Here is a 24195-nt window from a genome sequence, read left to right on the forward strand (position 1 = left end):
AGTGAAAGATACGAAAGTTCTTTTGGTAAGCAATTTCTTTCTCTTTTTTTGCTCATGAATTCTTTGAACTTAATAATTAATGACCATATTTAGAAAGAACCATCTTAAAGTGTGGTGAAGCAGGAGGGAAGATATGCTACCCATTTGTAAATCATTAGGTTCAAAGAAATTTAAGGGCTTGATATTTGAATGTTGTGGAATTTAGCCTCATTTCCCAGAGAGAAATGGGAACACACATGTACTTAGGTTACTTAAAATAAGTCTACACATGTTGATAGAAGGCATCTTCTAGTTAGATATTGAGGGGAAAACAAGAGCTATAAAACTTAGTCCTGACTTTAAGAAGTGTACAACTTAGTTGGGGAAAGGGCATTCAATGTCTAAAGAGAATAAGACTGATGCAGGTGGTCCAAAGGTCAAACTGATAAACTTTGTTTCCAAAACAGATGAGTCTACTTTTCTTCTATTAGAATCCTTAATTGCAGTGCCTAAAATCCTTAACTGCAATGAATATAAGACTTAAAGTTAACTATAAGAAATTTTCAGCACACCAACATGGCACATGGATACATATGTAACAAACCTGCACATTGTGCACATGTACCCTAAAACTTAAAGTACAATAATAAAAAAAATTAAAAAAAGAAATTCTCAGGGGTGCTAATCGTCAACTAGTCATCTATGAGTGAGTAAGTGAAGGTGTTGACAGCTCCAAGAGGCCACTCTCCGTTACATTCTTTCTTATTTGTGTTATTTTCCAGTATTAGCCACCACTTACGCGAAATTGATGACATAAAAAAGGGAAAAAGTGAGAAACCCACTTCCTTTTAGTCCTTTCCTACTCATCAGTCAGCTGAAGATAGAGTTTGGGTAGAATGTGTGCATATTAAGAAGTGACCACTCCAGCCTGGGCGACAGAGCGAGACTCCGTCTCAAAAAAATAAATAAATAAATAAGTGACATAAAAACAGTTGAATTATTTTTGTACAGCATTTCTACTGCGATGTTTAAACAAAAGAAAAAAAAACACGTGCATATACAAGCTACAAAACAGAAATTGTGACTTTTTGGAAATTTTGCATATCAGATAAATGCTCTTACATTTACATGTAAAACTAGCATTCGATATAAAAAGGAATGTTAAAATTAATGCTAATAACTTTACATTATAATTTTTATTTACTTAAAAATATTAAATAGCAAATTTTTTTAAAACTATGAAAGTAGAGAGACTACAGAACAAAAGAAAAAGCTTCATGTTTTATTTATTTATTTACTTAGTTATTTTTTAGAGACAGAGTCTCTCTCTGTTGTCAGGTTGGAGTGCAGTGGCACAATCATGGCTTAGTGCAGCCTCAAGCTCCTAGGTTCAGGCAATCCTCCCACCACCTCAGCCTCCCAAGTAGCTGGGACTCCAAGTGTATGCCACCACATCTGGCTCTTCATTTGTTAGTACCGTACTACTTTCTTAGGGCTTCCATAATAAAATATAGCAGTCCCTCGGTATCTGATGGGAGTTGGTTCCAGAACCCCTGTGAATACTAAAGTCCACAAATGCTAAAGTCCTTTATATAAAATGGCTTAGTATTTACATATAACCCACATACGTTCTCCTGTATACTTAAAATCAACTTTAGATTACTTGTAATACCAAATACAATACAAATGCATTGTAAGTAGAAGTTATACTGTATTTTTTCATTTGTATTATTTTTTATTGTATTGTTATTTTAGACTTCCAGTTGGTTGAATGCATGGATGTGGAACCTGTAGATATGAAGGACCAACTGTATCACAAACTGTATGCCATAACCAACATAAATTTATTCTTTCACGATTCTGGAGGATAAAAGTCTGAAAATCAATATGTTGGCAGGGTCTTGTTCTCTCCAAAAGCTCTGAGGAAGCATCATTCCTTGCTTCTTTTAGTTTCTGATGGTTGTCAACAACCCTCGGCATTCTTTGACAGCACATCTGCATCACTTCAATCTCTGCCTCCATCATCACATGGCTATCTTCCCTCTCTTTGTATGTGTGTTTCCAAATCTCTTTCTCCTTTTAAGAATAGCAGTTGTTAGTTCTTGCACCCTAACGCAGTACAACTTCATCTTAACTTGATGGTATCTGGAAAAAATACTCTATTTCCAGATAAGGTTACATTCACACATTCCAGGTGAACATTAATTTGCAGAAATGCTATTCAACTCCGTGAAAATGCCTTTAACAGCATTTTTTCCTTATATTTTGAACAAGGCACCCTGACTTTTCATTTTCCCTAGGCTTTACCCGTTCTAGCCAGCCCTGATTGTCACCTTGTCATTGATAGAGCCCATGTTGGAAAATATGGTTTAATTAGACAGACAAATGAGTCTGCTAGCTGAACTCCAGAATTATACAGACTTGCCCACTCTGTTGCAGCCAGTTGCTTCTAGACAGGCCCATGGGAGAGAGGCATGCCCATAAAAGACACATGCCTATGTAGCATGGAGGAGCAGAGACTTTTGTCTCTATAGGAAGGCTTACTCCCAAGATGAAGAAAATAAGAGCAGAACAAAGCATGGCCAATTGTTCATTCCAACTTTCTAGTCAGGCCATTTCATCTACCCAGGATTAGAGGTCAAAAAGTATACTAGTCAAATTCCCTTTACATGGAAGCAACATTAAAAATGAAAATAAAACTTTTTTTTAAAACTAACAATTCCCTGCTTTTGACTCTTTTAATTAATTGAACTATGCCTTTAAGCCTGTAGCCAATGAAATACGCTATCTCCTTCAGAAAAAAAGGATCAGAAGTTTACCAGGATATCACTGCTCTCATTTCATGTGGCTACTCATTTGGGTAGCCTCCTTGGACTGCTGGTGAGCAACCTAGATTTAAGTCCCTGAACTCTCTGAAATGGATGAGAAAATGCATTAATTCAATCAAATCCAATGATGAAAATCACCCTTCTATTCTATTTGCCATCCTAAAATGCAGCCAGCCACAGAAATATGACACTTGGTCATAGTGCACATTCCTTCTAATATGTGGCTGAATTCACTTTGTTCATATTTTGTTGAAGTTTTTTTATTTGTACATCAATCTTCATAAGAGATATTGATCTGTATTTTTCTTTTTCCCATATTATATTTGTCTGGCTTCCGCATCAGGGTAATGCTGGCCTCACAGGATAAGCTAGAAAGTTATTTCCTCCCTCTTCAACTTTTTAGAAGAGTCTGAGAAAGGCTGGCTTTGAGTTACTGTATAGCATCCTTCCATTTCAATCTGAAAGACTGCCTTTACCATTTCTTCTAAAGAAGATCTAGTGATAATGAATCCTTTAGCTTTTTCTTGTCTGAAAATGTCTTAGTTTTCTCCTCATCATGGTGGACATTTGTGGTAGGTATAGAATTCTCAGTTCACAGTTTTTTTTTTCAACACTTTAAATATATCATCCTACCAACTCTGGATTCCAAAGTTGCTGTCTGATAAGCTGGTTGATAATCTTACTGACAATGACCTATGTATGAGGAATTGCTTCTTTGTTGCTGCTTTCAAGAGTCTCTCTTTGTTTTTCGTCTTTCAACAGTTTGGTAATCATGTGTTTGTGTGTAAGTGTCATTGGATGTGTCTTGGAGTTCATTGAGCTTGCTGGATTTATAGATTCACATCTTTCATCAAATTTGGATGTTTTTAGGCATTATTTCTTTAAATATTCCCTTTGGCCTTTGTTCTTTTTCTTTGCCTTTCTGAACTCTCATAATGCATATAGGTCCCTGTGATGGTGTCCCACATTTACCTTAAGCTCTGTTCACTTTCTTCATCCTTTTTTTCTGGACTCCTCAGGAATGGTTTCAGTCAGTTAGTTTTGTTCCTTTAATTAGGTCATGTTTTTCTGTTTATGTGCCTTGTGATATGTCGTAGTTGAAAATTGGACATTTGGCTGGGCATGGTGGCTCATGCCTATAATCCCAGCACTTTGGTAGGCCGAGGTGGGCGGATCACCTGAGGTCAGGAGTTCAAGACCAGCCTGGCCAACATGGTGAAACTCTGTCTCTACTAAAAAATACAAAAAGAATTAGTCGGGCTTGGTGGCGGGTGCCTGCAGTCCCAGCTACTTGGAGGCTGAGTTGGAGAATTGCTTAAACCCAGGAGGCAGAGGTTGCAGTGAGCCGAGATCATACCACTGCACTCCAGCCTGGGAGACAGACTGAGAGTCTGTCTCAAAAAAAAAAAAAAAAAAAAGAAGAAAAAGAAAACTGGACATTTGAAAAATAGCCACATCTCCTATTTTTGCAGACTGGCTGTGTGCAGGCAGTCCTTCACCCATTAGCTGGACTTTCTCTGAGCCTAGGGACATCCACACGTGAAAATTTAAGGTCTTCTTAGGTCTTTTCTGAGTATGCATCTTTCCTGGGCCTGAAAGTGACCTTCTCAACTCTCCCATATACATGGCTTCCATTGAATGTCTTAATTTTCCAAAAAGTCTCACCCTTGATTTCCTTCTGGGTCTTAGATGGTCTATTGTATATTTCCACCTGTAATCTTTATCCCAAGCATTAGGTCTGTAGTCTCCCTGTAGCTTTGACAAGCAGAAAGCTGACACTTTTTCCACCTGAAATCTGAGTTAGGAGAAATAGAAATCAGTCCTTCAAGCAGCACCCAGAGAGGTTAGAACATTGCAAATAAAATATTCTCTTCTGCAGGTTGGGGTGAGGGGACTGGTAACTGGGCTGTCATCTCTCCCAGGCCAAGACCATGATAGACGAGAAGGGAGATGGGAATTTGGGAAAGCCAGGTGAAAGTAACACAACATTTCTTACCATTTGAAGGTGGCTTTTTCCTGATTCAGAATGTGTTTGTTTGCTAAAAACTCTGACTATTTTCCAGAGTTTCTATAAGGTTAGTAGAGCCAGTTTCTGTTTCTTTCTTTGGTGTTTTTGGTGTTTCCAGAGCTTGGAGCTTCCTAGTCTGACATTTTGTTAATGTCACTCTTGTTGATTAGCCTTTTCATTGAAACTTTTAATGTATTATTCACATTCATTGATAATAGGACAAAGACCATTCATTCTTCAATGCCATTATTTTTCACCCACATTCTAAAGCCAATTTCTACCATACCACCAAAAAATTATTGTTAAAGGCAACATAATAACACAGAAAAATCTTGGAGTTTAGAGTTCATTAGGACTTGATTGGAATTCCGGTCCACAATGTATTCATTTTTGGATCTTGGACAACCATCTTAAGCTCTGCAAGTCTTAGTGTAGTGAGTTTGTCCCATCACCTTCACCTGTAATATAATCACATTACGATTTTGATTTAAACTCAAGCTTAGGCCAAAAGCTATGTTTTCTGTGACTTCTCCCCTGATTAACTCACAAGCCATCTCTCCCTTATTCAAATGGCTTATGAAAATCCCATAAGAGCTTTTATGCCTCCTTTGAATTAGTATAGTATTTCTTGTTTGTATCATTTATGTGTCAGTTGCCACTTTGTAACTAGAAATAATTTTTTTCTATTTGTTCATGTCTTGGCACTTCCTTAAGAATGAAAAGTCTCTGAAAGAAAAGTCGTGTCTATCTGCTAATTAATCTATTGTATATTTACTGACTGTTTGCTAGACGTTGTGTTAGGTTCTGGTTATAGATGATAGTGAAATATAATTCCTCCTCAGAAAGTCACAGTCTTTTTGGGAAAATAGATAAATCCAGCAGCCTATATATCAAATAGTTTTGCATTTCCCACAGATAATGTGATTAATAGGTACAATAAATTCATGTATCATAGGTAAATATATAAATGATTATTTGGTATTAAAATCCAGTTAACCACTTTTCTATTTCCTCTTTGGTTTGTTCCTTGCTATCTGGTATAAACTTCAGATAGCAAGAAGCAAATCTCAAGAGGTTCAGAACTTTAGTTCTGAGAAGTATCCAGAAGTTCAGGTGATTACTTGGCATTTATACAACTTGCTTTACGTGAAAATACAACTGTAAATCTCACAAGGTTAGGTGATCTTTTAAGAATTTCAATATGTTCTGCTATTTGTTGGAAGACCTATAAGAATAGCCCACCTTTAAAATGCAATTTAATATACAACAGGCTATGTGTTAGCTAAGTGAGCTCAAGAAATGAAGGAAATATGTTTTAGTTCCATCTATTTTGGACCCCCAGTCAAACCATCCACTTCTGATCTATCTCTGTCATTTTATCTTCTATAAAATAGAGGAAGCTCTAAAGACATAGTTAAAGAGATGCTGCACAGCTTCATATGTAATTGTCTTTATTTGTTTTAGAATACCAATGACATATAAACAACTACTACGAAGAATCAAGTATTTTTTGAGTCAAGTAGGACTCTGTCAAAACAAAGAGAAGTAAAGGAACCCCAAAATGACTATGACTTTCTCAAGGGGACACAATTATTTTTTGATAGATCTGGAACAAGAACCTAGATATCCTCAATCCCACTTTATTGTTCTTTCATTGGGTTCTGAACACAGATAAATAAACAGAAAATAAAATTCTTATCTTCTACATAACTGGTGCAGGTCCTGGCAAGATTGAAATTGGAATACTGAGTATTAAGAAGTATCTGAAAAATTGTGAAAGCTAAATGATACATACCAGGTACATAGGAATGTGTAGTACCTGAAGATGATTCTATAGGTGAGCAGAACTGGTAATTCAATGTGTGTGTGTACTGTGGTTTACAACAGGAGAGTTAAATTTCATTTTCTGATACCTTGAAGGCTCCTCCCAAACATACAACACTAAATAAATATTTGAACTAGATCACATTTAGTTCTGCATGCTTATATACATCAATAAATAATTTGTTTTTGTTACCTTGATTTTTAATTTATACTTGGTTATTTCCAAACACAAAACAGAGGTTGGACATAGGTATACGGGAAGCTGCAGAGATAAATAAGCTCACTTTATTCACTGCCAAAATTAAGATCCTAACAACCTCTACATACCTGAATGTGTTCAGACCAACTATCTTCATTTTACAGGCAAGCCTTCTGGAAAAATCAAGCTGAAGAATTCTTAATTGCCCAATGTCCTTATCTGTTTCAATAAGTATAATTATATAATATGGGAATTCTTCTGAGTGACAGAGAAGGGCAGCCTGGCTGAACATCCCCATGGCCATAACGCAGATATGATGGTCTCAAGCTATTTTAGAAAGACTGGAGCCTACTATTCCCATTACTTAATAGAGAATAACATTTAATATTCCCTATGTTTTGTGCTGGATAAATCTTTTTCCCTTTATTAAAATGAATGACCCATAACGGAGTCTGTAGTTTGCACATTATTGGAAGCTGAATAAATCTCTGTGGGTTACCAGGATCTTATTAATAAATCACAGCTTTCCAGGGAGGATCTGCTCAAAAACTCACAGTTTAGTTTTACATTTATAACTAAATTATGATACAACCTTGAGCAAGTTAAGCTCATCTGTAAATGAAGAATACTGATACTTGCTACTTCAAAGGGCTTTTGTAAAGCATTCAATAAATTAATAGAGGTATATACACATGCATATATTTTAATACTTATACATACTTTAAAAGAACCCTACAGAATCCACTACAAAAATTTTGTGATGTGTCTCCCTAAACTAGCTCACAACTACCCTGTTAAAATTATTTAAATGAACAAAAATCTATATATTAAGATGCACATCAGAGAACTCCAAATACTGCTTCTCACAGTACCCTGTCGCAACCATGCTACCTTCCTCTTCACACAAATCTTCAATTCAGAAACCCTGAGGATTAATTCACTAATCCACCCACACCTTTATTCATTCAAGAAAATTACTGATACCCTACCAAATGTCAAGTCCTGGTTTACAGGTATATTCAAGGAATATTAGCAGCAAAAGAAAAGGTAAATATTCCTACCTTCTATTTTGGTGGGGGGGAATAAACAAATGAATAAGCAAATACATAAACATAAGTATACACATGTAAATTAAATTTAAATAAATAGTATATCAGGTATGTCCTAGAAAGAAATATAATGCAGGGAAAGGAGATGAAGAGTGTCAGTTGGTGAGGGGGTTGCAATGTGAAATTATGTGGAAGGTGAAATTTAAGAAGAAACATAATGGGATCCTAGGAAACAACAATGTGTATGTCTGGAAAATGAGTGTTAGAAAAGAAATGGTAAAGAAAACAGTCAGATGGGACAGCCATGGGCACAAGTGTTCATAGCGTATTCAGATAACAGAAAGGATGATGTCACTGTATAGGGGAGAGAGGGATCAGAGTGGAGAAAAGGAAATGAAGTCAGAAAGGAAATGGAGAGCTCAGATTGCTAGGGTTTTGGAGGCATTTTGAGGACTTTGGCTTTTGCTTTGAGTAAGTCATTGAAGAGGCTGGGAGGCTTGGGTGATATTATCTGACTTATGTTTCAACAGGATCTCTCTTGGATATCATTTTGATTAGAGACTGTAGGAAATTAAGGACAAGATTGGGGAGACCAGGCTGGGCGTGTTGGCTCACACCTGTAATCCCAGCACTTTGGGAGGCCAAGGTGGGTGGATCATGAGGTCAGGAGTTGGAACCAGCCTGTCCAAGATGGTGAAACCCCGTCTCTACTAAAAATACAAAAATTAGCCAGGCATGGTGGCGGGTGCCTGTAATCCCAGCTACTCGGGAGGCAGAGGCAGGAGAATCACTTGAACCCAGGAGGCGAAGGTTGTAGTAAGCCGAGATCACGCCACTGCACTCTAGCCTGGGTGACAGAGCAAGACTCCATCTCAAAAAAAAAAAAAAAGAAAAAAGATTGGTTGATTCAAACAAGTGATTTACTCAAAGATGTGCCTTCTACTCAGTAAAGACATAGATCAGGGGTTAGCAAAAAATGACTCACAGATCATTTTGTATGTCCTGTGAGCAAATAATGATGATTACATTTTAAAAGGGTTCCTGAAGAATAAAAGGGAGGAGGTAAAACAGGAGGAGAAAGAGGAGCTACAGAAACTGCATTTGGCCCACAAAGCCTTAAATATTTAAAACCTAGAAAATGTTTGCCAAAACCTGAAATAAAGCATCTGACTTTTCTTGAGGAAGTAGGTCCTCAATAAAATTGGAAAGAGGAATACATGAGTAAATTAGTTGCTGAAAATATTGTGAAGTAATAGATATCAAGAAACATCTATGGCTTCATCCCCACCCTCAAAAACAATGCCGTTCATTTCCATTGAGCTAATGAAAAATGCAGTTTGGTTTTCAAAACAGTTAACCAAAAAACACTGTCTTACATAAAAAAATCATAAATAAAATTTATATAGCAACAAAAAAAGCATTTTCACAGAAATTAAAATTTTACAAAGCATTTCTATATTATGTAAGTTAATCTTCCAATCAACTCCATGGGATAGGTACTATTTCCCCATACAGAAATTACCATATCCTAAATCCTTAGTGATTGATTCCTCAAGAAAAGTTAAAGTTTTGAATGTCACATCTCTTAATACTAAGGGTAGTTTTCTCCTATGGGAAGGTTGGCCTCTAGAATTAACAGGAACTTTCAGTTCAAGGTGACAGACCAGGAACACATATTTACTTTGTGTTCCTTCTGAAATTGTACTTAAATAAAAGTATACAAATACCAAAATGTAGTAGACCAACGAAAGCCAAGAGATTGTGGAAGTCATCAACCACAGAAAGGTGTTGATACATTTCTTTTTTTTTTTTTTTTTTTTTTTTTTATTATACTTTAGGGTTTTAGGGTACATGTGCACAATGTGCAGGTTTGTTACATATGTATCCATGTGCCATGTTGATTTCCTGCACCCATTAACTCGTCATTTAGCATTAGGTGTATCTCCTAATGCTGTCCCTCCCCCCTCCCCCCACCCCACAACAGTCCCCGGAGCGTGATGTTCCCCTTCCTGTGTCCATGAGTTCTCATTGTTCAATTCCCACCTATGAGTGAGAACATGCGGTGTTTGGTTTTTTGTCCTTGCGATAGTTTACTGAGAATGATGTTTTCCAGTTTCATCCATGTCCCTACAAAGGACACGAACTCATCATTTTTTATGGCTGCATAGTATTCCATGGTGTATATGTGCCACATTTTCTTAATCCAGTCTATCGTTGTTGGGCATTTGGGTTGGTTCCAACTCTTTGCTATTGTGAATAGTGCCGCAATAAACATACGTGTGCATGTGTCTTTATAGCAGCATGATTTATAGTCCTTTGGGTATATACCCAGTAATGGGATGGCTGGGTCAAATGGTATTTCTAGTTCTAGATCCCTGAGGAATCACCACACTGACTTCCACAATGGTTGAACTAGTTTACAGTCCCACCAACAGTGTAAAAGTGTTCCTATTTCTCCACATCCTCTCCAGCACCTGTTGTTTCCTGATTTTTTAATGATGGCCATTCTAACTGGTGTGAGATGGTATCTCACTGTGGTTTTGATTTGCATTTCTCTGATGGCCAGTGATGAGGAGCATTTCTTCATGTGTTTTTTGGCTGCATAAATGTCTTCTTTTGAGAAGTGTCTGTTCATGTCCTCTGCCCACTTTTTGATGGGGTTGTTTGTTTTTTTCTTGTAAATTTGTTTGAGTTCATTGTAGATTCTGGATATTAGCCCTTTGTCAGATGAGTAGGTTGCAAAAATTTTCTCCCATTGTGTAGGTTGCCTGTTCACTCTGATGGTAGTTTCTTTTGCTGTGCAGAAGCTCTTTAGTTTAATGAGATCCCATTTGTCGATTTTGGCTTTTGTTGCCATTGCTTTTGGTGTTTTAGACATGAAGTCATTGCCCACGCCTATGTCCTGAATGGTATTGCCTAGGTTTTCTTGTAGGATTTTAATGGTTTTAGGTCTAACATATAAGTCTTTAATCCATCTTGAATTAATTTTTGTATAAGGTGTAAGGAAGGGATCCAGTTTCAGCTTTCTACATATGGCTAGCCAGTTTTCCCAGCACCATTTATTAAATAGGGAATCCTTTCCCCATTTCTTGTTTTTGTCAGGTTTGTCAAAGATCAGATAGTTGTAGCTATGCGGCATCATTTCTGAGGGCTCTGTTCTGTTCCATTGATCTATGTCTCTGTTGTGGTACCAGTACCATGCTGTTTTGGTTACTGTAGCCTTGTAGTATAGTTTAAAGTCAGGTAGCGTGATGCCTCCAGCTTTGTTCTTTTGGCTTAGGATTGACTTGGCGATGCGGGCTCTTTTCGATACATTTCTGAAAAGCAAAAAGTTAACTGGAGGGGAAATAGATGAAACAACCAAGGAAAGGCTACTCTAAGAAGGAGCAGCACAAAGTCAGTCTGTCCTTGCTGAGCCCTGGTTACAGTAAAGGGCAGAAGAGTGTGGACAAATGTGAATCTGAAAGAGCCAATTCTTCTAAATGAATCCTGCGTGGCTAACTGGGCCTAAATTTAAAATAGAGCCAAGCAGCCATTTGCTGACTAGAGTTTATACCTGCACTGGCCAATTGGAACTAAGCCAATGTCTTTCTTTCTCTCTGTTTTTTTTTTTTTTTTTTTTTTTTTTTTTTTTTTGAGACAGAGTCTCACTCTGTCACCCAGGCTGGAGTGCAGTGGCACGATCCTGGCTCACGCAACCTCTGCCGCCTCACCCAGCGAAGTAGCTGGGATTACAGGTGTGTGCCACCATACCCAGCTAATTTTTTTTTTTTTTTTTGTAGTTTTAGTAGAGACAGGGTTTCACCGTGTTGCCCCGGCTGATCTCAAACTCCTGATCTCAAGTGATCCATTCACCTGGGCTTCCCAAACTGCTGAGATTACAGATGTGAGCCACCGCACTGGGCCAGAACTAAGCCAGTTTCAAACCTTCGTTTGCCTAAAGAAACTTATGTGGGAACCTGGACAGCGAACTTTTGCTATAAAACCCGTCTTCCCTTTGTTTTCTGGAATGCACTTTTGTTTTGCACCAGAGGATGCAGTTTGCAAACAGTTTACTGGAATAAAGTCTCTTTCCTCTACATTCTTTTTTCAGATAACTTTTCTTCACGAGAGAGGAGACCAGAATTATTTTAGGGAAAAAGTTCATTTAATGAGGTTCATGAGTCATTAAAGCCCAAAGGATTCAGTGTGTCCTCACATTAACTCTGTATGACTTACAGTGGATTGTTGGTGAGAGTGTTCAACCACAGGGTGCTAGGTATGGTTTACTGTCAGTACCACAATTCTATACAAAGCTGGCCACCCAGAGATTCATTTGATATGACTGGAGATTGGTGCTTTTAAAAATTATTAAATTACAAGTAATCTCACCTGGCAATTATAAATTGTTGCTACTATCACAATATTTATATAATTATTAAATTAAATTTTTGAAAAATATTTTGCCTTGACAAATTTCATCTGAACATGTTTGCTTCTGCCAAGTCAAATGATCTCAGAATAATCATTTGCCATCTAATGTTATTTTGCCTCACAAACACAAGGAAGATTTTATATTCAAAAAAAGCATCTATTCCCATTTGACAAGAAAAATAAAGAGGTGGATTTTTCTGGAATACCCTTGTCCAAATTTCCTTTTATTGTCCTGAAGCCCCAATATTCATTATTTGTTTAATGCATTTTTCGTTTTGGGGGGAAAATGGCTGTAATTTATTGTTTTCAAATAAGCCTGACATTTGATCTTGTTTCAGAGTTCTTGTAGGAAATCTTTGTCCAAAATTTGTACCAGATTGTTCTTTTTGTTCAAACAAATAAAATCAAGAGATTATTTTGTATTGAACTCTCCTCAAATGATATCAAGAGATTACAGTTAAATGTCATAATTTTAAACAATTTGTCTATTCCCTGAGAGGTTAGGAAGAACTTATAATATGTCTCCTCTTTTTAAACAGAATTTGGGTCTGAGCAAAACTCTGTGTCCTAGAAACATAAGCTTTGTTGGGTATCAAAGCCCACATTTACTCTGACATACTATAAAATATATGAGCAGAGGGATAAAATGTATTTTGTAGTATGTTAACTAGGTTTGATATTTTAAATCGATTTTTAAACTAAAAAATACGTTAAATTTTTATTGATCTCTGATTCTTGGTTCTGAACCTTCCACATGTCCTATGTCTGGCACACAACATTAGCCCAAAGAGAGCAAAGCAGTCCAGTTAAATAAACCAAAGAAACAAGATTAAAACTAGATAAGGTCATGTGTAGGATTTTCCAAATCTTTCTTATGCTAAAACTTCCAGCTCTTAAGACAGTAACACATCTTTCCTTTGTCCTAACAACTAATATTAAGTCTCCTTCCTTGGGCATAAGAATATGGATAGTTATACTTAGGTGACAGTAATGTGTAGTAAAGAGTGGGCCTTGCTGGCATGCTGACAATGACCAAATTGTATTGATCATATTTTAATCGAATACATTGCTCCACTACTAACTTGCAAATACATGATGAATTTGCTTTCTAACATATTCCAAGAAGGCCAGAGAACTGGCTTATCCATTTGGATTAATCCACTGGTGAATTTCTTTCAGCATAGGCCAAAATGGATCTGGACTATAATCTTTACATATTTAGATTCTTTAGACCAAAAAGGAAATCTGGGCTGCAAGGCTCAATTAGAAGAACAGTGTGGGATGCTGCTTTGCTGACTATTGGGGGTCGCTGCCCCATGTCTTCAGAGGAGACTGGAGCCCAGTGCCTGCCATGACCAACTTATGAGGTGAAGTAAGGGCTTCCCCCTAGGAATGCATGTGCTTAATACAGATGTGCTGTATGCTAGGTACCCTAAGGACTATAGGAAATAATGAGAATACATGATGTGTCCATAACAAGGAGGCACACAGGCCAGAGCACGAGCTTTGGAATCACACAGCCCAGGTGTGAAGCCTGGCTAGGCCACTGTCATATCAATGACCCGAGGAGCAAGCAGCCTAAGGCTTAAATGTTGCTGTTGTTTGTTGTGTTTTTGTTTTGTTTTGAGACAAGAGTTTTGCTCTGTCCCCCAGGCGGGAGTGCAGTGAGGTGATCTCAGCTCACTGCAACCTCCGCCTCCCGCTTTCAAGAGATTCTCCTGCCTCAGCCTCCCTAGTATCTGGGATTACAAGTGCGTGCCACCACGCTCAGTTAATTTTTGTATTTTTAGTAGAGATGGGATTTCACCATGTTGGTCAGGCTGGTCTCGAACTCCTGACTTCAGGTGATCCACCTGCCTTGGCCTCCCAAAGTGCTGGGATTAAAGGCATGAGCCACCGCGCCCAGCCTTAAATGTTGTTTAAAACAAATTTGTGAAAAGAAAAGAAGGGAAGAGGCCCTGCCCGCCAGGAAGAGATGTGGTAGGAGGTAGCATCTAGTCAGGACAAGGTACCACGTCCCCTCCTCGGAAACCCTCACGGCCTGGCTGGTGACCCTGGCGCCACGGAAAAGGCATGCCTGGCTCCAGGCAGCACAGAGGCACTGCCAAGGTCCTGGAGGAGGCTGGCAGGATATAGGTTGTCCTGTGCTTAACTTGAAGCAGATGTGCCCTCTGTGAACCGGGGAATGGGGACAGCCGACACAGGGCCACTGCTGCGCGCGACAGCGCCGGGCCGGGGCTGAGGAACAGGCAGAGCCAGCGCCCAGGTGACAAGAGCTCTGGCGATGGGCCCGCAGGCCCCAGCAGTTCCCTCATAAAGGCCACACGGTGCAACACCTGCCACCAGCAGCAGGGCTTCCGGGAGTCCTGGGGCAGCTGGGGCCGACAGGGTGTCGCCCTTTGCCCTCTGACCCCTGCCTTTTGCGCCCCCTCTGGCGCGCCCTGGTTCTGTGAGGAACCTCGCAGAGGCGTCGCAGGCGTCCAACCAGTCAGTTTGTGCTTGGTCGCCAGAGGAGGCGGTGGATGAGGAGAGTTGAGTCCACTGCTGACCCTGTTTTACGGTAGGAGGCACGGCTAGCTCTAAATGGGCAATTTACTTAGTAAATTTAGACTCGGGTGCCGCCGCCGGCCCCGGCCAGGACCAAGGCGTGGCGCCCCCACTCCCCTGGCCCGGGACGCCTCCCCGCCCGGCCGGGCTGACTCCGCACCCACCCCGCGCCCTTTCCGCGGCCTGTTCCGCCGGAACGCCCGTCGCAGGCCTTCACCAGCCGGCATCTTCGTCGCCCCTAAGAGGCCGTGTCCTCTCCCTCAGGCTGCGGCCGCCCCTCTGGGGGTCCTGCCGGCTGTGGGCTGGGGGCTGGCCACGAGGAAAACACCCATGCTGCCTGCTCGGAACCCCCCGAGGTTTGGACACCCCAGTTCCGTAAGGATCCCTCCTCCCAGCCGCGCGTTCACCCTCCTGCTGCCTTCACCACATGAGCCAGCGGTCAAGGCCAGGAAGCCCATCCCAGCCACTCTCCCGGAGGAGACCGAGGTACAGGCCCAAGAAGGGCCCGGAAGAGTGAAGAAGGATGAGGATTCTGTGCAGATCGAAGGGGAGGATGACGAGAAAAGGACGCCCCTTAGCAGCGGAGAAGCATCGTCCACATCCAGGTCCCAGGGCACCCAGGGAGACGTGGCCTCCTTCAGATGCAGCCCTAGGCCTCTGGAGGGAAATGTCCACCACAAGTTCTCAGAAAACAGCACGAGTGAGAAGGCCCAGGCGTCTCCAGCGAGCTCCTGCTTGGAAGGCCCTGCCATGCCCAGCACACACAGCCAGGCCGGATGTGCCCGGCATCTTGGAAAGCCTGATCCGGATGCAACAGCGCCCCCTGAGCCAGCAGTTGGCTGCTCCCTGCTGCCGCAGAAGTTGGCTGCGGACGTGCTGAATGAAGAGCCACCACCCAGCTCTCTAGGCTTGCCGATTCCGCTGATGTCCGTAAAGAGGATGCCTGATGAGAAGCCTTTCGGTATTCCTCCAACGAGCGCTGCTCCTCCCAGAGCTGCCTGCAACAGGCCCTGCAAAAGGAAAATGTCGATTCCACTGCTGCTGCCGCTGCCCCCTTCACTGCCATTGCTGTGGGATCGAGGTGAGCTTCCCCCACCTGCTAAGCTCCCCTGCCTGTCTGTTGAGGGAAACCTACACACCTTGGAGAAGAGCCCTGAGTATAAAAGGAATAGCAGAATCTTGAAGGATAAAACAGAGACCATGACAAACAGCAGCATCACCCAGCCTGCCCCTTCTTTCTCCCCACCTGTGGAGACTACAGACTCCCTGCCCCTGACCACTTACACTTACACTTCCCAGGTCCAAGCTCCTTTGCCCATCCCTGACTTGGCTGACCTGGCTACTGAACCCCTCATCCTGCCTGTCCCTCCACTTTCCACCACACCAAAAATGGATGAGAAAATAGCATTCACAACCCGTAACTCTCGTCTGGCTCTTCCTGCTGACCTTGTTCCCATTTTGGGTGATCAATCTAATGGGAAAGGAGGCTCTTGTCATTCAGTCGTAGGAGCAGCGCCTCTCACTTCTGACCCCCCAACACCTCCTAGCCCCACACCCTTCTTCAAGCCTCCTGTCACAAGGGAGTCCCCAATATCTATGGATTCCCCTCCTCCTCTTTCCTTTCTGACTCTTCTTCCAGTCCCTTCCACCAGGACCTCAGTTATCACCAGCAAGCCTATGAATTCCACATCAGTCATTTCCACTATCACAACAAACGCATCTGCCCACCTAACCTCACAGACTGTGGTAGACCCTGAAGTAGTTAACATGGATACTACTGCCCCATCTCAGGTTGTTATTTTCACATCTTCCCTAAGCTCCAGGGTGAGCTCTCTCCCAAATTCCCAAATACATTGCAGTGCAGAGCAGAGGCACCCGGGAAAGACATCAGTCTACACATCCCCACTTCCATTTACCACCCCAAGTTTTAACCAACTCTTTGGAAAAGAAGCCACCCCTCAGCCCAAATTTGAGGCTCCTGATGGGCAGCAGCAGAAAGCTTCTCTCCCCAGTGCCTGTGTTTTCCTGAGCCTTCCCATCATTGCTCCTCCAGACACCTCCACTTTAGTGAACAGAGCCTCTACAGCATCATCATCCAAACCTCCCATTGAAACCAATGCTATGAATACCACTCCTCCTTCCAAGGCTGTCATCTTGCAGTCTGCCTCTGTCTCCAAGAAGTACCTCCCATTTTACCTGGGGCTTCCTGGTTCTGGGAACACACAACCCAGCGGCAACATTGCCTCAGTCCAAGGCTCCACCAGTTTGCCTGCACAGTCAGTCAGGGTACCAACTACAACTTCCAACCATCGTTTAAATCCAGGAGCCACCCCTCAGCCCAAATTTGGGGCCCCTGATGGGCCACAGCAGAAAACCTCTCTCCCCAATGCCCATGATTTTCTGAGCCTTCCTGTCATGGTTCCTCCAGACACCTCCACTTTAGTGAGCAGTGCCTCTGCAGAATCATTATCCAAGCCTGCCATTGACACCACTGACATGAATACCACCCCTCCTTCCAAACCTGTCATCTTGCAGTCTACCTTTGTCTCCAGGAAGGAGTACATCCGATTTTATATGGGGCTTCCTGGTTCTGGGAACACACTACACAGTGACAGCATTGCCTCAGCCCAAGTCTCCACCAGTTTTCCTGCACAGGCAGACAGGAGACCAACCACAACTTCCAGCCATCCTTTAAATACAGGATCCATCTCTCATTCCACACTTGGGGCCACTGATGGGCAGCAGAAATCTGACAGTTCTTTTATTCTGGGGAATCCAGCAACCCCAGCACCAGTTATAGGCTTATCATCTCCTTCAGTCCAGCCACTGAGTGGCAGCATAATTCCATCAGGTTTTGCGGAGTTAACATCACCATATTCTGCATTGGGCACACCTGTTAATGCTGAGCCAGCCGAGGGTCACAATGCAAGTGCTTTCCCCAATGGCACAGCAAAGACTTCTGGATTTAGAATTGCCACTGGGATGCCTGGCACTGGAGACAGTACCTTACTGATTGGAAATACTGTTCCAGGCCCACAAGTGATTATGGGACCTGGAACCCCTATGGATGGTGGGAGCATTGGGTTCAGCATGTCTGCCCCAGGCCCCAGTTCCACATCAGGAGAACTCAACATTGGACAAGGACAGAGTGGGATACCCAGCACCACTTCTGTTTTCCCATTTGGTCGGGTAGCCTGGGACCCAACTGGCCACAGCATGGCTGCTCCACCACAAGGGGCTAGCAACATTCCTGTATTTGGATATACTTCTGCTGCCACCTACATTCCTGGTTTAGACCCACCTACCCAGAATTCATGCAGTGGTATGGGAGGGGATGGCACCAAATCCATAGTTGGAGGCCCTTGTGTTCCTGCTTTTCAACAGTGCATCCTGCAGCACACATGGACAGAGAGAAAATTCTACACTTCAAGCACCCACCACTATGGACAAGAAACATATGTTAGGAGATGTGTCTTTCCAACTTCCATAAGAGCACCTGTGGTTCACCTGACCACACCACATCAGTTGGGGTTGTAAATACCAGCATTATCCCTTTGTATGGTCATGCTTCTAGTTTCATCTTCATGCCAAGCACCTGCCATGTACCTCTCCAGAACTCAGGTTGTACACCAAGAGGGGACAACAACATCCCTGTGGTTGGAAGCCCTTGTGCTCCCTTTCTCCATCAGTACACATGGGGCCCACCTGGACAAAACACAGGTGGTGCATCTGCAGTGAATGCCAACATACCTTTAATTAGAGGCCCTTGTGTATCCACCTACCAACAAAGTACCTAGGGCCCACCTGGACAAAACACAGATGGTACCTCTTCCAGGAGTGTCAACATTCATTTGATAGGAGGCCCTCATGTGCCCATGTATCAGCAAAGCACCTGGGGCCCACCTGGACAAAGCACAAACCATGCAGTGAGGGACAGCAACACAACGACTGTGACTGGTTGTACTTTTGGTCCCCCATTCACACAAAGCACCTGAGGCCCACCTGGCTAAATGCAGGTGGTACAATAGGAGATAGCCCCAGACATTTGTAGGGAGAAACCTCTAGTCTCTCTTTCAGTAAAAATACTATGGACCTGCCCAACCAAGGTGCTCCTTTTGACTTTAGAGGAACCAGCATTGTTTTTGTTTTGGTTTGTTTGTTTGTTTTTGAGACGGAGCCTTAGCCCAGGCTGGAGTGCAGTAGCACAATCTCAGCTCACTGCAACCTCCGCCTCCTGGGTTCAAGCAATTCTCCTGTCTCAGCCTCCTGAGTAGCTGGGACTACAGGCACATGCCACCACTATTTTTTATAATTTTAGCAGAGACAGGGTTCCACCTTATTGGCCAGGCTGGTCTCAAACTCCTGACCTCAGATGATCCACCCACCTCGGTCTCCCAGAGTGCTAGGATTACAGGTGTGAGCCACCGTGCCCAGCCTAAAGGAGCCAGCATTGTTAGTTAAATACTTGTGTTTGGATGGTCCTGGTCAGAGCAACTGTGTCTGTGATGGAAAGCAGCCACTAGTGACACTTGTACCTGCCAAGGCCTTCATAGGAGCCACCAACTCATTTCTTACTCCTATTAATGGTCTTAAGAAATAAGCACTCTCCCTCCACGTACAGTTCTCATAAATTGACATTGTTCCAGGAGGAACAGGCTCAGTTCCCTCAAGTTAAACTTAACCTGCTCTCTTCCTACAGAAGCTGGAGGCCCAAAACCACAGAGAGAGAGAGAGAGAGACAGAGAGAGAGAGAGAGAGTGTGTGTGTGTGTGTGTGTGTGTTTATTGGTGAGTGTGGAGCAGATGAGCCCAGTCTGAACCGCACTGTATTTTAGTGGTCTTCTACACTGTGGAGGGTAGAGGAAACCTGTATATATCATCAGCTGTACCCTCTCTGGCTCGACTGTTAACTTGGCTGACCCTACCTCTTGGCCAGTTCTCTCTAGTCACGGACAGAAAGGCAAAATTCCCGACTTTGTGGACCCTACATTCTAGTTGAAGGGGAGAAAAGAAGCAACAAACATGGAAATTATCTGGTAAATTAGCCAGTAACAAATGCTATGAAAAATAAAGAAGTACATGGAGGATTGAGATTGTAGATAGAGAGAAGCAGGGGTTCCAGTTTACACTGTGGACAAGCCTCACTGGGAAGGTAAATTTAAACGAAGCCTAGAGAGAAGCAGTTGAGCCAGATATGTGAGTAAAGACCATTCCAGATAATAGGAGTGGTCATTGCAAAGGCTCAAAGGAAGGATCCCTGGTGTCCTCACGGAGCAGTTAGTAACGAAATGTGGCTGGAATGGAGTCAGCAAGTGGGAGGGAGGGATAGAGAAAAGGAGGACAGAGGAGACATGAGTGGAATTCCTTCCTCCACTTTTTACTAGTTGTGTAATAACAGTTGACTCAAACTTCAAGAGTGTCGGTGAAATCAGTACTTTTACTATGGCCTGTTTATCTCACAAGATTTTTGAAAGGATGAAATAATATGGAGAAATGACTTACAAGCTTTTGTTATAATTCATTCTATACATAGGGATGGATAGACGGATGGATTAGATGATAGATGATAGATAGATAAGATAGAAGATAGATTAGATAGAAGATAGATTAGATAGAAGATAGATTAGATAGATAGATGATTGATAGATAGATGATAGATAGATAGATAGACAGATGATAGATAGATAGATGATAGATAGATAGACAGACAGATGATAGACTTATGGACTGAATGTTTGTGTCCCCCCAAAAATTCATATTTTGAAGCCTAACTCCCAATGTGATGATATTAAGAGGTGGGGCTTTGGGGAGGTGATTAGGTTTAGATGAAGTCATGAAGATGAAACCCCCATGATGGGATTTGTGCCTTTATGAGAAGAAGAAATACCAGTGCTTTCTGTAATTGCCATATGAAGGTATACCAAGAAGGTAACTGTCTGTAAGCCAGGAAAAGAGTCCTCACAAGAAACAGAATTTGCCTTTTTCTTGGACTTCCCAACCTTTAGAATTGTAGAAAATAATTGTATGTTGTCTAAGCTACCAGTCTGTGGCATTTTTTGAAGCAATCAGAACTGACTAATAAAGATAGACGATAGATAGATAGATACATAGATAGATGATAGAGATAGATATAGATAGATATAGATAGATATAGATAGATAGATAGATGATAGATAGATAGATAGATAGATAGATAGATAGATAGATAGATAGATGATAGAGAGAGAATATACATATATATGTGTGGTCAATGACTGAGTTCCTTAGGCAATGGTGCCCTGATTGCCTTTATTAGGCAATTCAAATAGAAGAATAAAAGAACCCCTTTTTTTTTGAGATGGAGTCTTGCTCTGTCGCCCAGGCTGGAGTGCAGTGGCGCGATCTTGGCTCACTGCATGATCCGCCTCTCAGAAGACCCCCTTTTTATTAGCATAAAAGCACTTTTATGAAGCAAACACATGTAAAAATATGATAACAGAGACTAAAACATTTATGAGATTAGGACTGAAAGAAAATAATCACAGAGAAATTACTGAATTCCTCTTGGCACCCTGGGGCCTGATTCATTTACTCTAAGTTGTTTAGTACAGTTCCAGAGGATCAAAGCTCCTGTATCCTGGCCAGATAATCACCTAAATTTTGTAATCAGAACTGCCTTTCAGAAGCAGAGTGGAAATCCAGTTTTCTTCTAATAGCCCTATACCCTTGCAGTATTACCAGGGACAAATTTTTAAAATTCATACTTCTTGACATTTTTTAGAAGGCTTCAAGCTAAATATTATGATCCTGGTAAGACAAACTTCGAATAAATGTGTGAGAGATATAAAGATAATTTTTGTTTTCATGTTTTGATATACTTACACAACTGAAACTATTTCTAAATAAATATTCTTTTATTTTTTATTAAAATAAAAAGCGAACATAATATCAATTTGAATAATACTGAAATTCAACCTTCCTACCACAGTTCCCTCCTCCAGAAATAGTTCTTAGCTACTTTGCTGTTACTCCCATAGTTCTGAGTTTGCTTTTTACTTCAACTATTATGTTATCTTACAGATGTCATTGTTTTTCCTAAAACTTGAAGTGCCTTCCTTTTTTTCTCCTTGAACTCTCTTTTCCCATAAAAAAAAGTGTTTTTGGTTTTCTAAAATTTTCAAATAGTATTGTTTACTTGACTGAATCCCTTCCTTTTCCAGAAAACTTGAGCCTCTTCCACTGGTTTGGGAGTGGAAAGACCAAAGTAAGTGTAAAAAGTAAAGTAGAGGTTCCTCTTCAAAGACTTTCCTCCCCATCTAATTAGAAATAAATAGTAACTTCTTTTAGAAGCAAAATATATTCACAGACCTGTGCTAACATTCTTAAATATCTGCTAGTTGTAATAAAGAAATCAATGTACTTTATGTTCTTAGCTCCCACAATTTAGCCTAAATATTTGCCCTGGCATGCTTATACTGGTCCAAGCATTAGGTCATAGCCTATTCCTCTTCCTCATTTAAAAGTGTTTTTACCTTTCTCAGCATTCCACAAGTTACTTCCTCCTTCCTTTGTTCTCCTCTACCTTTGCCTCTTAAAAGTTCTAAGTTGCTAGCCGATCGGGACAAATACAGAATGTGAGGTCCTGTTCCAGCCAATGGAAACCGGACACAGCAGTAGGGTGGACGCGTCAGGTTATAAATGACCCTGTCTCCTTTGTTTGGTGTACTCTTGTGGCAAAACTGCTGGCGAGTGTACCCTTTCTGCAGGAAGTAAAAATGGCCTTACTAAATAAATTTATGTTCAAGTGCTATTTCTTTACGACACCGAGGAACAAGCATTTCAAACATAAGGACATGGTCTCAGAAGAAAGAGGCCTAAAGGGGCCACCCAAACTGCTATTAGTTTAGCCCAGAAATGCTCACTAATCAATAATTTTTTAAAAATGTCTAATTCTGGCTGCATCATCCTAATTTCCTGAATCTATGGTAGAGCCAGGAATCTGGATTTCAGGCAGCACTCTAGGGAGGTATGATGCAGACAGTCCATGTTTCCTATTCTTCCAAACACTGCTTCAGGCCTTACATGAGAGCTCACCAAAGTCCTCATTCATCTCATAAGATAAAAAAAAAATTGTATAGGATGTGGTTGCAAAGCCCTAATTAGTAATAAGCAGAGTATTTTCCTTACATCTATGTCTCATGAACTAGAAAATGGCCTGTGGAAAATTTGAGAATTTCCAACTCATAGATGCATGTCTTTCTTGCTCTAAATATCTTCACGTTAGAGGTCTAGAAACTGCCCCCAACTGTGAGAACCCTGTCCAGGCCCTCCCTGAACCAGTCATTGCTGTGATCTCAGGGTTATGTGATGCAGTGAGGGCTTCCCAAACAGTTCATTCTTTACCTGAGGCAGAGCTGGGAATGGCTCTCTCAGAAATCCCAGGACAGGAGTATCATCATCAGATGTGCCTTCCAGATAGGAAAATTGAGGCTCACAAAATAAAACATTTGCTAAGTTTTACAGCCATGATCTAGATCCTGGATTTATCCAATGCATGAAATGGGGCTTGGGAGGGACCAGAAAAAAAGAAGCCAAACAAAATCTCTGCTAAAAAATTGTCTTCGGTAAATAGTACCTTTGCTTTAAATGCATACTAAGCTGTGAATGACTGATAGCAGAGAACTTCTTGGAAGTAGGTTTCACAGGATGGAGGACAAATGAAAGTTTATGGGCAAAGAAAGAAGGGTCAGTTGGGTGGTGCATTGAAGTAAGTGGTTCCAAAAGCAAACTAGGTCAACTTTTTAACTGGCTAGTGAAAATGAGTTTCCTCAGGCTGGGTTAAACAGAGGTTTCCTTAACTGAAACCACCAGGATATGAAAGCAAGGAGAAGACAGGAATAAATCAGGACTCCAACAGGCAGATAGGGCATGCAATGTGGAGGGCCCTAATGGGAACATGACAATGTTGAGAGGAGCCCATTCTCTTGGGAATGAAGCATTCTTACAGGGAGAGTCTCTGAGACTTCCTAGCATATGTCTGCTATGCAGGTAATTACATTGTTAATCTAATGGTTTAAAAAATATTCTGGTGAGGGGAGGCATTAGTTCAAGACATGTGAGATGTAAGCAATCAACAGACCAAAAACATTGATACTTTATGGGTGTCAACTCCAAATTACTAAATGGCCATGTTTTGCCATCTTAAAGCTACAAGGGTTCTGGGCTTCAATACTATATGCAGAGAATATTAACACCAGACATTGGTTGTTTAAAAATGATTATCAGGCTGGGCACAGTGTCTCATGCCTGTAATCCCAGCACTTTGGGAGGCCGAAGCGGGCAGATCACCTGAGGTCAGGTGTTCAAAACC

At 41.5% G+C, this 24195-nt stretch overlaps 1 protein-coding gene and 1 long non-coding RNA gene across 4 annotated transcripts in view; both read left to right on the forward strand.

Annotated features, from left to right (window-relative positions):
- The window catches only part of LOC129482508 (uncharacterized), a 186598-nt gene that overhangs the window by 92361 nt on the left and 70042 nt on the right, over positions 1-24195 (forward strand). The gene's annotated exons all lie outside the window — the stretch shown is intronic.
- NPAP1 (nuclear pore associated protein 1) lies at positions 14855-22638 on the forward strand. The gene has a single exon (XM_055278408.2). The coding sequence runs from the start codon at positions 14884-14886 to the stop codon at positions 18382-18384; it is 3501 nt and encodes a 1166-aa protein (XP_055134383.1). The 5' UTR covers positions 14855-14883; the 3' UTR covers positions 18385-22638.

This window comes from Symphalangus syndactylus, chromosome 5 (assembly GCF_028878055.3).
Source record: "Symphalangus syndactylus isolate Jambi chromosome 5, NHGRI_mSymSyn1-v2.1_pri, whole genome shotgun sequence".
NCBI lineage: Eukaryota > Metazoa > Chordata > Mammalia > Primates > Hylobatidae > Symphalangus > Symphalangus syndactylus.